Raw genomic sequence first — 16710 nt, forward strand, 5'->3', positions numbered from 1 at the left:
TTCGATTCCCTTTCGGCAAGGGTGATATGTTGGGTGGTGGGAAAGTGGATTTGCAATATCGGGGAAACAGGAATGTGAGGATATGCTTTAGCAGGTACAATGAATATACGGAAGGGAAAGACAGGAAAAAGGGACTTGGGTATTCAACGGGACAAGAGGTGTGAGAGAGAAAGAGAGGAAAGAAGACAGTCAGAAACAGGAATAGAGTGATGATGATGATGCGGTTCCTTAGCGGCGGTGGAAAAGCCTAGTAAAAAAAAAAAAAAAAACACGCGCAGAACCACACTAGACGGGGACCAGATACAGGATCGAGTCGAGTTACTGTAAATGGAAGAGATGAAAGGGAAGAAAGAAAGTGAAAAGTGGAAGTGAGCGAAGGCGAAATGAAAGAGACCCAAAGAAGGCATTCATCAAGATATCCTATTCCAGGATGTTCCGACCCGTCGTGTGCCCCTAAGTTAGTCCCGATGGGTTAATATGACAACCTCCGGATTGTACGTGTACCAGTACGAAGCAGCAGTTATTCTACCGAGTAATACAAGAACTCTCCTTCTACATGTTCCTATTCCCTGCACACAACAGAGCACTCTCCGTGGAAATGTACTCTGGAGGAAGAGTGATATTTTGAATACCAACGTCGTGATCTACACTGCGGAAAAGACACATCCTCCAAACGAGCGCGAGGGAATCCGGACGGTGGACCGAGCGACCCGAGGGATATTCACCACTGGATAGTCATTTTCTACCACACTACTCTGGAGTAGTATTCCGTGGCTTACCCATGGCCCGTATCGTATCTTATTATGCAGCTCTGTTAGCATCCGCACTTGTACAATGAACAATTACGAGCCACCGACTCGATCCACCAGTAGAAAATTCCTGATTTGTCCGGCTGCACTGCACCTGTATGTACGACTGCCGGAACCACTCAGGAGTACTCCGTGTGTACTTTGGCATACTTTTAGGAGATTCTCACTCTTAACTCTCCCTAAATCTTCTTCTATTTAAATTCCCAAACTATCCCAACAATGGCATTACCAATCGTGCTACGAGAATCTCTCCGTCTTTCTATACCCAATCGGGCATGGATCTGGATCCTATCGCCATTGACTCGGCCAATCATAGTCTGCGGTCCGTTTAGAGTAAGTCATGATGCCTAGTCAGCCCCTGTATTTATTGCGTATTGTATGGGTATGGGGTACATTTCAATAGCTACGCTGGCTGCTTGTATCAATAACTCTTCAAAACAACAAAAGGGCAAAAGAAAAAGGAAGAAGAAAAAGAAATTCTCAAAAGTATCTCTACAAGACCATTCCAATAACGATGTGAGGGGCCAAGGGATGTGATCCACCTCCCGATGGAGAAGCGTGCGGGTGTTGTGCAGATATCTGGCAGTGCCATTCTCCGACTATCTAGATAACTCTCTAAGTACAACTATTCGTCTCTTCGCTTATATATAAGTATATTCTACGAGTGCTCACTGCTCTGTTACCAATAAGTGTCATGTCCGACCGGCTGGATCGTTTCCATTCCGATGGAGCGCGCCTGCCGATCAACGCTTCTGATTGGCCCGCTTTTCGACGATCCAGGAACCTTCGCTGGAAGATATCAGATTATGTAAGTATTGCCTGAGGCCGTCAGTGTACACCGCGTTCGCGTCCATGGAGGGGTCTGAATCGTTATTACTTGGACTGAAGAAATAGTGGTTAAAATCTATTCTTGAGAGGAAGTGGTACTTCCTAGGGTAGAGTGCAAATAGCAATGATTCCCTGTCGATAGTACTGGAGGCACCCAGTAACACCCCTCCGTCATGTCGGCACAACAGCCATTTCAATCTCATGGCTTCAATACCTCCATCGATCTCGTGCGCAGACAGGCTTACAGTGTGCCTTCGTTGGCAGGTCACAAGCGCCCTCCAGAGTCCCCGTCAGGTGATCCGCCGTCCAAGACATCCACCTCGGGCGTCCATCATGGCCTGAATACCTTCAATCAGCCAAATCCCGGCTATCATCAGGCTTCCTCAGTTTCTCCTCCCGTAGGTTTTGCTCGTCCCTCAGTTGATCAATTACGGGGTCGTCTGATCGCCAGTGAGATCCATCCTATGACTGCTGCAGCGGGGGACGACCACCGCAGCATAGAGGAACAGGCGCCCCCATCATCAAGCCAGAATCCGCTATTGTCACTCAAAGATTCCCGATATGGTCTGCCATCATCATTGGTCGCGAATTTCGCGGCCCTGGGTGTCAGCAGTATCTACGGATGGCAAGCTTCCTGTCTACTAGCCAACGGGCTGCTGACGGGTGAGCGCCACCTGGTCTACACGGCTCCCACTGGCGGTGGAAAATCATTGGTCGCCGACGTTTTGATGCTGAAACGCATCATTGATAATCCGTCCAAAAAAGCTATCTTGGTATTGCCTTATGTTGCTCTAGTCCAGGAGAAGCTCAAGTGGCTGCGGCGCATTGTGCAGGACGTGGACAAACGTGTTCCTGATTATCATGATACAGATACGAAGCCGGCCTATAAGCACTGGCAGAAGCAACATAAGTCTATCCGTATTACTGGTTATTTTGGTGGGAATAGGATCACCGCCTCTTGGGCAGATACGGATATTGCTGTTTGCACGATTGAAAAGGTTGGCTAAATGCTCGCTATTTTATTCAGTTCTAACAATTCTAGGCCAATTCTTTGATCAATACCGCCATCGAAGAATGCAGCATTGGCGATTTAGGTGTCGTTGTTCTGGACGAGCTTCATATGCTGGACGATGAACACCGTGGTTATCTTTTGGAACTCATGGTTACCAAATTACTATTGCTCCAACAGGATATACAGATAATCGGAATGAGTGCCACTCTTTCGGTATGACTATAAACTTCTCATTGAAATCTACACATGGCTGATGGGCTAGAACACCGAATTGCTGGCAGAATGGATGAATGCCAAATTCTTCATCTCGACTTATCGACCAGTTCCAATTGACGAGTATCTAATCTACGAAAATGCGATCTACCCAGCGGCAACATCGAGACAGCTCTTCCAGACTATCTCCAAACTAAGATCCGCGTCAGCGGAAGCTCTGACAAAGACTATGCCCCCACACCGAATGATCGAGCGTTCCACGTTCCGGGAACTCTCGAATCCCATGACAAACTCAATGGTCGCTTTAGCTGTTCACACAGCCATTGCTGGATACGGCGCGTTGGTGTTCTGCGGCAGTCGCCAAGCTTGTCAGCTCCATGCGGCTATTATAGGCGAGGCTATGCCAGGAACTACTGACGTGGATCCAGCCGAGTTGAGCAAACGGTTAGACTTGTTAGCTGAATTACGCAGTCTGCCAAGTGGTCTCGATCCGGCTCTTGAAACTACACTCATCAAGGGAGTTGGCTTTCATCGTACGTGCATCTGGCCAGGATATTTGTGATCATCAGCTGATAAGTTTAGATGCGGGCATGACGACTGAAGAACGAGAATCCATCGCTCAAGCTTACGATCAAGGTGCCTTGAAAGTACTCGTCGCCACGTGCAGTCTCGCGGCTGGCGTCAACCTCCCAGCAAGAAGAGTCATCATAAACGGTGCACGAATGGGTCGCGAGTTGGTCGGCCCTGCAATGTTGTATGTATTCAATCGCCCGAATGAATGTCATTTGGCTAACTGAATAGACGACAAATGTGTGGACGCGCTGGACGCAAAGGAAAGGACGAAGCTGGAGAGACGTACCTTATATGTGGAAAAGCGGATTTAGAAGCCGTATGTGATCTGTTGGAAGCTGATATGCCCGCCATCGCCAGCTGTCTAGCTCCGGAGAAGCGGGGACTCAAGAGGTAATCCTCCTTTAACATGTTCTTCTGGCTTTTGCTTACATGCTCAGGGCACTTTTGGAAGCAGTAGCAACCAGGCTGGCTTCTGGTTGCGAAGCAATTAAGGAATATGTGAAATGCACTCTCCTTTGCCGGACATTGGACAAGAAAATTGCATATAGCATCATGGATTCCGCACTACGAGAACTAGTCGATGAAAAACTTCTGCGCCTCACAGATGACGAATCATACGAGGCAACACAACTTGGACAAGCGGTTGTCGCATCCGCATTCGCACCCGAAGACGGTCTGTTCGTATATGAAGAACTAAAGAAAGCATTACAGGCCTTCGTTATGGACGGCGATATGCACATTTTCTACATGTTTACCCCTCTGCAAGTAGCGGCAAGCACCCAAATCGATTGGCAGATATTCCGGGATCAGTTGGATTTTCTTGACGAGAGTGGCCTTCGTGCGCTGCAGTTCGTTGGTGTTTCGCCAGGTTTTGTCAACACCATGTACGTATCCTTCCCTCGTGTTTCTCTCATTGCGAGAACAAGTTTCTAACACGCCTGCAGGGTCCAATCCGGTGCCACCCTAAAAGAAACCACTCCTGAGCAGATCAACGTCGCCCGCATCTACCGCCGCGCCTACACAGCCTTCCAACTCCGCGACCTCTCGAACGAAGTCCCTCTCTCCACAATTGCTACCCGCTACCGCATCCCCCGCGGTACCGTCCAAACCCTAGCCCAGCAGTGCCATGGCTTCGCCGCAGGTATCGTCAAGTTCTGTCAACGCATGGACTGGGGCATGCTAGCGGCTGTCCTGGACCATATGCGTGATCGACTGGAAGCAGGGGCATGTGCAGATCTCTTGGAGATGGCACAGGTTACTTATGTTAAGGGGTGGACGGCGAGGCTGTTGCGGGAGAACGGGTTTAAGGGGCTGAGGGCGTTAGCGGAGGCAGATCCGAAGGATCTTGTTCCGGTCTTGACGATGGTATGTTCGGTGTCCGGTCAATACGAGATACAGTGCTGATGAGATTAGGTGAACCCACGGAAATCGCAGAAAAGCCAGTTACATCCAACAGAGGCAGAGCGGTACTCTGCGAAGTTACTTGCCAAAGCGGAGATTATTGTTGCGTCGGCAAATAAGATTTGGGGTAAGTATTCCGTCCTTCTTGTGGATTGCGACAGCTGACTGGTTTAGAACGTGAGATGCAAATTGATTTGGAGGAGTAGCCTCGCCTCGTGTTTTACGATTGTTTTGAGCCGCTTGGCCTGTGATTGGTCAGGTGTATATATGACTGCATATAATAGACACACTTTACAGCCTCAGCCTCGTCTTCTGAGCCTAATAGAATTTTACAGCTGGTCTGATCACCGCTTCCCCAGGCTTACAGACCATAATCCCGAGGTGCTAGCTACATGTCATTCCTGGGGAACTATGGTTCAAACAGTTAGTAGCCCAGGCTTATGAGAGCGCATGCCACTTGTTATGAACGATACGATTATAACCTGAAAAAACATCATAACCCATTCAACACCCTTTGCGCCTCAATAACTTCCCCCTGATCCACAAAATCCACCAACACCACATTTGGCCCCCTTCCATGCAAACCCTCACACAACTCCGCCTGGGCCCCAATACTCCCATTTCCGCGCACAGCATTCGTCCTCGGTGCACGGATCCGATCCGGTACCTTGATGCCCAGGATTCCTACATTGAGGAAGTGATTGACGATGTACATGCGGTTGTCTGCGGTGGCGCCGGGGGGTCGGTCGATGGAGCAGTTCGGGAAGGAGGGATTTGTTTCGCCGAAGGGGGTTTCGAAGAAGTAGGCGAATTCGTCAAGGATGTAGGGGATGCTGGAGGGGTTTGCGCCGTAGTCTGTTGCGTTAGCATTCATCTATTAGAGGGTATGGGAGAAGTACCTAGGAAAACAACCAATCTCTTCCCCATATCAACCATCTCCTGCACAGACGGCCATTCATCCATCGGCAACACTCCATTCCCACCCCCACCACCACTAGGAACAAAAACCAACCCATCCAACCCCGCCTCCTTAAAAACACTCCCAAACATCTCAACCCCAACTCGGTCCCCATTCGTCAACAACAATGTCACAATCTCTCCCGGATTCTTCTCTAGCCACGCTCCCACAATCCTCAAGAAATCCACCAACGAACCCCCATCCTCCAACACACAGCTCGTGTGGCACAGCTGCAATCTGTTTTCGTCGTCAGGGGCACGGTGCGTCTGCCCCTGCAGGAAGCGGATGCCTAGGTCGAGTTGGGCGGTTACGTTGAGGTTTTGGTTCTGGGTTAGGTGCGGGCCGATGAAGGGGGAGTCATGGGCGCCGAGGAGGGTTAGGTTGCTGTAGGGAAGGGTCAGGAGAGGCGGGTCGAGAGCATTTATTAGGATAAGGAGGAGGAAGAGGATTGGGTAGATGAAGCACTTCATTATGGTCTAGTTTGAGGTATATAGATCTGATTTGTAGTGTTACTCTGTGGTTTGGGATAGGGTGGTATATATATACTCCGTATATTGAAGGGAATTGGATAGTCACACTGTGCAATCACCTGGGCGTTCACTATCATCAAAGAACGATGCCGCATGCGACTGTCACACATATTGAAGTTTTGCCTTTGTCTGGTTGTACTGATCCGGATGCCCTGAGACTGATATACTAAGGTGTGCTTGGCACGTGTTCAGGTGTTGATACGGTCTTATCAGATGATCTGCCAGTCTGATACATTTTGACACATGCCATATATAAGCTTTTAAATGGGTATGGGTTTAGCACATATGTTCAAGGGTGTCTAAGTCATGAACTTATTATTTGAATCCTACTCAGGGTTGCGTCTATATGTGCTTGCCTCAGGTGTCGATCATGTGACATTGACATATCGGCAACCATGCGATGCAGCATTCTGTGACCTCCATGGAGATCAATATAGAACTGATTAGATAGCATAAGTGACTTAACTGCAGTAGAATCGAGAAAAAGAAGATCGGACGTCAACATACTTGTACAGCACAGTTGTCTATTGCTCCAATTGCGACTAACTGCCGCACAGCCGCATGCCGCTTTCCTGACAGCTCTGGCCTTTACCTGAACAATCCACACCCTCTGGCCAAGTCCAGTCTATCAGCCCACGGCCTATGCCATTCTACTCACTCGGACATTAATAGTATCCCCCGTCGGTACGGCTCCATCTAATCTTCCGACTCCATCTCCATCTCCACATCACCGCCCGCCGCCCTGTCCACCTCGTCGCTCATCCTCGCCGTTCCCTTCAAGCGCCTTCAGTCGCTGTCTTTTGATAGTTATTTCTCGGATTAGAGGTTGAGTTAAGGCGATGGTCATTCGAACTTGTCGCCGATGAGCTCCATGGTCGAGGACAGCCATGACTGGGCACGAGAGGATGAGCTCGACCTGGGCCAAGATGAGGAGCAGGACCAATCACAGCACGATGCTACTCCCGGACAGAATGGAAATGTGAATGGTCTATCGCCAGTCAATCGCGATAATGGCTCAATCGCACATGTCGAGGAGGATCTGTCACCGGGACCGGAGGTGAACGGTCATGGGCAGACGGCTGGGGTAGAGGATGAAGCTCTGCCGGTGGACCTGTCATCGTCACCCCGGCCGGAGCTGCTGCGTGGGAGTATCGATGAGACTGCTTCTACGCCGGATGATACGCCGTCTCTACAGGTACTTTCATCTCATTTTTCTGCTTTGCGTGTTTCGCGCTGATCATCGCAGGGCTCCCTCCGCTCCTCGCCCAGTGGCAATCTGCTCGCGCTCCGGGCCAGTCCTAGCCCCTCCCATCGTCCCTTCGATCTACGCTTCCAGTCGCGACTCTCCTCCCCTTCATCACCGTTTGGTTCGCGAACATCGTCGCCGTATTTGGGATATATTCATTCGCGACATTCCTCGTTGGTCAGCCAGCTTTCTCCGGGCACGGTAGATTCCGGCGACGAAAACCCGCAGGGCCCCTGGGATGTGGTACGATGGACTCGATTGCGGAAAATATCCGGACAGGCGTTTTCGGAGGTCGGGAAGCGGAACTTTGGCCATCCTACTTGCATGGCGGTCACCACGTCCATCGTGATCGGGACGTCAAAGGGTGTGATTTTGGTGTTTGATTACCAGCAGAGCTTGAAGACTATTATCGGCCCTAACACGAGGGCTCTCGAATGCGGCGCGATCACGGCGTTGGCTCTTTCGGCAGATCATTCGACCGTCGCGGCTGGCCATGCGTCTGGTGACATATTCACCTGGGAGATCTCACGATCCGCGCGCCCGTTCCTCCAGATCCCTCCCATCCCTTCAGAACAAATTGATGCGCGAACCTCGGATGGACACATATCCGGATTGTCGGTTGTGCACATTGGTTTCCTGGGTACCAGGCGCACGGCGCTGGTGTCGGCTGATAAGCGGGGGATGGCCTTTTCGCACCTGGCTACGCGGGGTATGGGTGCCGTCGGACGAACCGTGAAGACCACTCGCATTCTGGGCCGATATCCTCTGACAATCGGAGAAGCTGGCCGTCTGCGAAAACCAAGCGCCGTCCTCGCCTTCTCTCCCCTGCCACTGGGCAACGTTGAGCAACCCACCGACTCGCTGGGCTTGGTCGCCATGCTTACTCCATATCTTCTGGTAATCGTGTCGACAACGCCCGTGGCGCAAACGCAGCATAAATCGCCACGACCGAAGGAGGTTACGGCTCATGGTGCGATGACGGGAGCACTGGCCTGGTTCCCGGCAATCCGACTGAAAGGGAAAGACGCGCAGATCTCGAACACGAAACTCGTCTATTGTTGGTCGAACGTGTTGACTGTGCTTGAGGTTTCGGAAATGGAAACTGATGAACCACCATCTAGAGATCAGCCACCCCAGCTCGCATTCAGAGCACGCAGTCGATGGGTCGCCGACGAGGCCATTGTTGCGGTTCAATGGCTAAGTCGCTCGGTCCTTGCTGTGCTGACGATTACGCAGCAGTTGCTTATACTGGAAGATGGGTCTATGCGCGTAACCGACTCGATCGATCTTCTCAATAGACACATCTACCATGTAGATCTATTCTCCGGGCAGCTTCATTCCTTGGTCGAGCAGTTCCACGAAGAGGATGCTTCCATGCACGGTGTGGTGGCTGATGCGTTCTACATGAGCTTCCGCTCGTACAAAGGCCGGTTATTCCTGCTGGGCTATAATGAGACATTGATGGGTGCGCTGTCGAATTGGGCGGACAGATTACTGGCTCTCATGGAAGCTGGTGACTTTATCGGAGCTATCAAGCTGGCAACGTCGTACTTTAAAGGCAGTGCGGAAAAGCTCACCGTTGGTCTTCCCGAAGAAGACGCGTTGAGACAGCCGATTGTTCGGGAGAGACTGTTGGAGATGATTTCCGCATCGCTCAAGTACGCCTTTGGCCGCAATGCGGAAGCGAATAATGAGCGACTTGAGGGTAAACAACTCGCAGAACTCGCAGAGGCCTCTGTTGCGGCTTGTGTCTGTATGGAAGAATTAGAGTTTCTCTGGGATGAGGTTTTCACCTGGTATGAAGAACATGAGTCGCAGGGGATCTTCCTGGATGCTCTCGAGTCATACATCGTTGAAGGAACGGTCCGCTCGCTGCCTCCTACCGCTGTGAAGGCGCTTATCAACCACTACTCGACGAACCACAGCGCGAGTCGTCTGGAGGAAATCATCTGTCTGTTGGACACCACGACGATGGACATTGATCAAGTTACGTCGCTATGCAAACAGTATAATCTCTACGATGCTTATGTATACGTCTGGAACCGCTGTCTGGGCGAATACATCGGACCGCTGCAGGAACTCTTGGGAATGATACCGCCGCCAGTGGAGTCATTTGCCAACGGGGAGTCTGCGGATGTGCTCAAGCAATACACAAACGCAGTGAAAATGTTCCCATACCTCTCTTTTGTCCTCACTGGCCGCATATATCCGACCGGAGAGGCCATGGACGAGGCTGAGTCTGCACGGGCTAAGGATTCTCTGTACAATTATCTATTCTCAGGGAGCCCTTCGTACCTAGACCTCCTGAAAATGTTGCAATTCGATACCCCCAGCTTCATGAGTATGCTTAACGAAGCGTTCGAGGACAGCTTCCTGAACGAGCAGGAGCCGGACGAAGCAGCGTCTTCGCAGGGCGTCGGCGTCTCGATCAACCGGCAGTACCTGATTACGATTCTATTGCAGGTTATGAGTTCCGCGTCGTCGTCTTTCACGCCTTCTGATACCATCTACTTGGACATGTTTGTTGCTCGCAACCTTCCCAAATACCCACAGTACATCTTACTTTCCGGAACCACGCTACATAACGTTCTGGAGCGATTGTGCCATTACCCGAATCCTGAGATGGGCGAGGACTGTGAACTTAGTGTTGAGTACTTGCTGTCTTTTTACCATCCGCCTGATATCCAGAGTTTGATCCCGCTGTTCCGAAAAGCGCGTTTCTTCCGTGTTCTTAAAGCGACATATCGCGCTGAGAAGCAGTTCCCACAGTTGATACTTACGTACCTGGAGGATCCAAACGAGCAGGAGGCGGTATTTACTTGTCTTCAGGATTGCCTCCGGCCTGGATCGGGTCTGGGCAAGAAGCAGAGACGGGATGTCGTTGATGTGGTCCAGCACAATGCACAGAGTCTTGCCGCAATTAACGTGACTAAGGCTGCACAGACCATGCAGGAGCTTGCGCCAGAGACACATAACAAGTTTCTCCACGTTTTGGAGGAGGATAGCTACCGGCAGTATCAATATCTGGTGGTTATCATTGAACCTCAGATGGTGCGAGGTGTCGAAGCCAGACGTTCGGATGCCGCCGAGCCCTGGATGGTGGAGCGGTACGTGCAACTACTCTGCAAATACAATCCGTCGCACGTTGCAGATTTCGTGGACGACTTGCAAACCGGCGACGTGCGACTCGAAGAACTTCTCCCGCCTATGGAGGAAAGCGGCGTCGTGGATGCAGCGGTAATTCTACTAGCCAGACAAGGACAAGTCCGCGGTGCAATGGATCGTCTTCTTGCGCATTTGGAAACCCTGCAGTCTGGACTTGTGGGGATCCTACGGAGTGTACGAGAAAGTCCGGACTCTGCGAGCACGGCTGAGGCCATTAGTGACCTGGTCGAGTCTTTGAACAAGTATGCTCGGGTAGGCACTTGGCTGTGTCAGGGACAGACAAAAACGGCTAGACAACTGGGCGGAGGCCAGAGTAACGGCACACGAAGCATGGTTGGGCTAGACCAGCCTTTATCATTTGACGAGGGTCTCTGGCTTGACTTGATCGAGGCCGTGGTCCGGATAGCGAGCAACGTATTCACTCTGCTCACACAAGAAGACCTAGCCGACACCAAAGCCCAACAAGCCCCAACACCCTCGCAATACGGAAGCAATGCTGCACAACTAATCTCCTCATTCCGCACCCTCGTTCAACAGATCTTCACCGCGCTCCTCTCCAGCACCGTCAAAGGCGGCTCCTCCGCCTCCCCTTCTCCAACATCCCCATCAACACCAACGCCAACAACACCCACCACTCCCAAAACCCCCACTCCCTCCATCCCCGGCAGCCAACGAAACGACATCTCCTTCCTCCGTATCCTGCGCTCCTTCCTCACCCGCGCCGCATCCTGGTCCCCCTCCCTCCTCGAACTCCGCGCCGTCCTCTCCTCCATCTTTTCTGCATACACGTACGAGAAATCTCTACTGTCATTGGCAAACGGCATGCTCGACCGCGACCTCTTCGTGCATGTCGACGAAGTCACCCGCCTCCGACAACGCGGCTGGCGGCCCCGCGGACAAACATGCGAGATCTGCCGCGAGAAGATCTGGGGCCCCGGCCTGGGCATGAAGTACTGGAAGAGCTGGGAAGAGCGACAATCCGAGCAATCACAACTCAAAATGAACAGAATGATCTCAGTGCGAAACGACCCAGCCATCGAGCGGGGCAAGGGCAAAGCCGCCGTGCATCACCGTCACATTTCCCAAACTATCGCCGCGGCCACAGCCGCAGCAGCAGCAGCAAATCAGACCTCGAATGATCAAAAAACAGTCGTCAATGACGACGACGAGACCCTCCCGCCGCCAAACCCTGATACCGAACCGCCTGGTCCCGCTGTTATCTTCTCCTGTCGCCATTTGTATCATCGTGAGTGTCTTGTTGCGATTGGGGGACCGTCGCGGAGTGTTGCGAGTCGCGCGGATCAGCCGGTGCATTTCTATAACCCTGATGGGTCTGGGTGGGTGCCTTCTTGTCCTGTTTGTACATAGGTGTGGATTGCTTTGTAGCTGTATGTGGCTTTACGTTATTTATGCATGCCAAGGTAGGAATTTGAGTGAATTTATGACCGTGTTATGTGCATATTAAAACCAATCAATGAATCAACGTATACACCCGACTATACGCATGAGATCTGCGATATATAGCAAACAAATAACCAAAACAAGCAAAGCAAACCAAAAGAAAAAGGGTATTCAGAATCACCAACCCACGTATAAAAAAGCGTAAATCATCACATTTTAAACCCAAGCACATCCCTCTTATCATCCGTCAACCGTCCCCATTCCAATAACAACCGGAAGAAATAAATCTCCATGTCCTCCTTCCTCAGCGCCTTATTTGCCCATTTCCTCCCTTCCTCTGCAATCCATTTCCCCTGCAGATCATGCGGTTCCATCCATACCTTCTCCTTCCCGGTTACGGGGTCTGTCACGCTCACGTTGACACCTGCGAAGTACGCCAGTGTACTCCAGACATCATGGAGACGAAGGTCAAGGGGTACGTAGTGCAGCCAGGACGTGATGCGGGAGTCGAGCCATTGCCGGAAGAGCCCTGTTTTCATGGGAACACTGTTTGATCGGAGGAACGGAAGGAAGCGGCCACTGAAGCCCGCACCGTCGAGGTCGACGAGGTAGCGGTAGTTCCAGTGGGATTGGAACTCGATGTGTTCAGCGGTGTGCATTTCATCGAGTTGTTCGCCGCAGTCGTCGCAGCGGACGACGTCGGAGAGGTGGACGTTGGCGCTTAGGCCGAGTTTTTCGACTGGGGCGTTACCGGGCATTATTTGGTAGGAGTAGGTGTCGGGGTCTTGGCTGGGCAGGAGGACGGAGACTTGGTTTGTGTTGTTGTTGACTAGGTGTGTTAGGCGTTGGCGGGGCATGCCTTTCCATTCACCTTTGCGGCTTACTCCTTCGGAGGTACTGCCGATCCAGAAGAGGGTGTTTTCTTTGTCCATGTACTTGGGGTCCGGGAACTCTTTCGATGGTTCGTATTTCACTTTATCGACGTAGTTCCATGGACTTGGGAATAAGATGTCATTGAAGCCGGATATCTTGCTTTGACTGAAGACCGGTGCCAGGTCTTGTGACACTTTCAAGGAGGCCGGAGAGAGCATGAAGCCATGGAGCCATATAAGATCAGGCTGATGGCATATGTCAGATGCGATATTCCAGCTCACAGGGAATTGACCCATCGAGTGCGGTCGAATGCAGCTCAAACATATGCCGTGTCGATCCCAGATTCGTTGAGTCCGTGCTTTGGACGACGGCGGACACGCAACACTGGCGTAGCGATCGTAAACATTTTGCCATGAGAAGTCTGTAAACATGCTGAAGCCCGTTTGATCGGCTGGATCAAGAGGCCCCCATCCGGCATCACGATCGGCTGACCACTCCTTGACCAGGTTGCTCTCGGTGATAAAGGACTGGTATTTTCCTTGGCTTTTCAATTGGGCAGCTTTGCCCCATGGAACGGCCACGCGCGGCTCGTCGTTCAAGTTGAAGACCAGGTCCATATCTGGGAGGTATTGGGAGAATGGTTCAATGACCTTAGCGGCACCCTCTACCATCCACCTGTGCGTGGGCTTGATTTCCACCTGCAGGTTAATAGAGCCATTACGGATGGCGATTGCGCCGACATCGTTGAATGGATTTGTAGCTATCTCATGCGTAAGCGATCTCAATCGCTCAGGTGACAATGCGCGGAATGGAAGGAGGTCCTCGTATATTTGATCAAAGTCGTCAATGATAACAGATGACCGCTTCGTTGCGTACTCATACCACTTGTCGAATCCTCTGTCTTGGGTCAATACAGTAAGCCGGATTGCGGTGAGTTGAACACTTACGGTGGCGGATGCTGATTATATCGCCTGCGATATTCCTGCATAGCGCCTGCAAGATTTTTGCTTCCCCGTGCCTGGGAAAGCCATGAGTCATGATGGACTCGACCATCGTATATAAGCAAATCAATCGGATGTAGACTGCCAAGGGCAGGCTGTTTGAAGACCAAAATGAGTCCAATACCAGCCATAATCGAGACTAGGATCCGCAAGAAGATGTTATATCCCCAGAGAGATTTCTGTTCCTCCCCTGAAGCCGTTCGCACACAGAGGAATAGCATCGTTCCCAGAAATATGGTAGCAAGGGCCATGAAAGCGTGAGAAGGCGGAAGGAGTGGAAACGGTTCTTGTCCATTGAACAACGCTGAGGCCCATGTAAAGTAACCAGCGATAAAGCCTGCCATGATCGAAATCCCTACCATGCCATAGGAGGCAAGCTGCATCAATTAGCACAAACAGCATGGTACATAATAAGAGCGATTTCAGACTTACAAGTTGAGAAGCAGATACCAACAGAAATACTACCAGTATTGCCTGTCCAAAAACGCTCCGGAAATAACGGGTGTCAGGATCAAGAATGGGAACATGGTTTCTTCTCGCCAAACCAATGCCAGTCAACGACCAGAACAAAGCGACTCCCTGTGCGGATCAATGTCAGACACCCTGCAAGTAAGAATAATAATAATAACAATAATAATAAAAACTAGACTCACAAGTAAGCAATAGCCCCACGAAATAGGAGACTGCTTCCTTTTCCCTTCTGGGGTCCGAATCCCCTCCCGGAACATTTCCGCAGCGGCAATCAATATCACCGAATCGAGAATTGCACTGAAAGCCCTAAGTGCTCGCAAGTGTGGACCTAGGCCGGATGTTATAGGACATATGTGTGTCGATTCGATGCCATCGTGGAAGGACGAAGTAATCATCCCGCCAACCATGAGCAAAGCCGCAGGGATAACATATCTTATGCGCGTTCGGCTGAAATATAAGTAAGCCCGTTTAAAAAGTGCAGTTATTTTGCGAAGATGTTCAGTTGGTGACTCATCGAAGTCATCGTCGGAAGACCGTTGACCAATCGGTCGAGATCGTTGGTTGCGCCAGTAATCGTACAGAGAAACGAGGAACGGAATTATGTGCTGGACAGCAAGATGAGCAATGGTCTATTGCGGGCCTTGTTGATACACTTACTGCGTATCCTGTAGGCGCGCATTCGATGCGAATAGTAACCCGACGATATAGCTCTACCCGTATACAGCAAATGGCCGACACCGCGGCGATCCGTATCCATTGGCCATACTTGCGCGACTTTGGGATAGGAAGTGATGTATTAATGGGACTCGATGGCGAAAGGGATCCCTCCAGCGGACTCTCACCAGGTTCGGCAAGTGGTATCACGGAGTATCGGCTTTTTTGCGAAAGGGACTTCGATGTCGGAATATGGTGAAAGAATCTGCCTAGAATAATGAGAGAGATTCCAGATAGTAGACACACAAACACAATCGAACTGAGTGGACGATCTGCTCAGCAATGGGATTATTCGTTAGCTGGCCGCCTGACGCCTGACAGTCATGTCTTCCCCCGCACCTTGGGTCTTTTACTCACCAAAAACGAAAGTGGTATCATAGGTGGTCGTAAGAAACGTGCAGCTTAAAAGGAAGATTCTGTGGATAGAATCTGATCAGCCAATTGTCCAGAGAAGCCTTTCATGACATCCGAGTCTCTCATCGCAAATCGCAACAACAGAGGCAGTATTACCCCATAGAGGCCTTGAGCCCCGTGTCCGCCGATAAAGAGACCATCTGAAACGACTGCTATGGCACGGTGAATCGAATCAGAAACGAAAACCTTCCCACTGCGTTGCCGTTGTCCATTTGGTTCACCACATGCCGTGCCGTGCTCTTCACAGTATGGTATCTCCGCGTGCGCGACAACCCAGCGGACGGACCGGACGACGAGTTGCGAAAAAGCCAAAGAGCGGAAAGAGAATGGAGAGACAATGCCGGTGAAGTGAACGAATCTGATTGAATGCGACCGAAACGACCGAATCACCAAGGGCGTCACTGCGCTGCGTGAAAGAGTTCTCCGGGAATTTGTCTGGACTATCGGAGGTGGAGACGTCAGGGGGACGGAGTGGTGACGCCGGGGACACTGCGAATTAAACGGCGGTTAAAAATAGCCTCAGCAGAAGTTTATCAGCACTCTACTGTAGTCAGTTACTTCGTACTATAGTTGAAGAACAAAGATATGATACTCCGTCATAGCATAAGAATCCATACCATTAGTGGGCGGAGAGCACGTAACGCACAACGACAACAGCGCGAGTGATTGGCAGCTCTGTAAATCTCTTTCGAGTAAATGATAAACACAATGGCTGGTTAATGGGCGATCGATATTTGTTACTCCCTGTTTCAACGGATACGTCAGAAACAAACGTTTGACTGGTGAAATCGACAGGCGCAATTGAGCTGAAAAACTGATAAAACTCCATATCCCGGATTCCATGTCGATAAGCAGCAGTACTCCGTAATTACCGGCCAGAATAGTGAGATCGTCGGCGGTTGGGTGGTGAGAGGCACGGCTAACCCTTATGGATGCCCAGTCCAATCACGACCGCAAGCCTGCTAGATAGATAGCCATTCCTTCTCTGTCCTCTCTGTTCACTACACAGTGGGCTGTTCCAAACGAGGACCGAAACAGGGAAAACGCGAAGCGCTGAAATGTAGGAGTACGTACAGAGTAGTAAAGTGTGTTCCCGAATTG

At 51.0% G+C, this 16710-nt stretch overlaps 3 protein-coding genes across 3 annotated transcripts; 2 read left to right on the plus strand and 1 right to left on the minus strand.

The window, feature by feature from the left end:
• Positions 1 to 1810: 1810 nt before the first annotated feature.
• ACHE_11715S (DEAD/DEAH box helicase) lies at positions 1811 to 5042 on the plus strand (the record flags this gene model as incomplete). Its single annotated transcript, XM_043276315.1, has 9 exons — positions 1811 to 2635; positions 2680 to 2862; positions 2912 to 3395; positions 3445 to 3616; positions 3664 to 3825; positions 3873 to 4319; positions 4380 to 4800; positions 4849 to 4963; positions 5011 to 5042. 9 exons carry the CDS (start codon positions 1811 to 1813, stop codon positions 5040 to 5042), a joined length of 2841 nt encoding a protein of 946 aa, XP_043132835.1.
• Positions 5043 to 7186: 2144 nt separating this feature from the next.
• VPS8 (CORVET complex membrane-binding subunit VPS8) lies at positions 7187 to 12103 on the plus strand (the record flags this gene model as incomplete). The annotated part of the gene is made up of 2 exons (XM_043276316.1): positions 7187 to 7519; positions 7571 to 12103. 2 exons carry the CDS (start codon positions 7187 to 7189, stop codon positions 12101 to 12103), a joined length of 4866 nt encoding a protein of 1621 aa, XP_043132836.1.
• Positions 12104 to 12345: 242 nt separating this feature from the next.
• On the minus strand, positions 12346 to 15749 carry ACHE_11717A (putative capsular associated protein; the record flags this gene model as incomplete). The annotated part of the gene is made up of 7 exons (XM_043276317.1): positions 12346 to 13906; positions 13957 to 14387; positions 14443 to 14589; positions 14664 to 15086; positions 15139 to 15467; positions 15553 to 15611; positions 15706 to 15749. 7 exons carry the CDS (start codon positions 15747 to 15749, stop codon positions 12346 to 12348), a joined length of 2994 nt encoding a protein of 997 aa, XP_043132837.1.
• Between the last annotated feature and the right edge of the window lie 961 nt (positions 15750 to 16710).

Source organism: Aspergillus chevalieri, chromosome 1 (assembly GCF_016861735.1).
Source record: "Aspergillus chevalieri M1 DNA, chromosome 1, nearly complete sequence".
Lineage (NCBI taxonomy): Eukaryota > Fungi > Ascomycota > Eurotiomycetes > Eurotiales > Aspergillaceae > Aspergillus > Aspergillus chevalieri.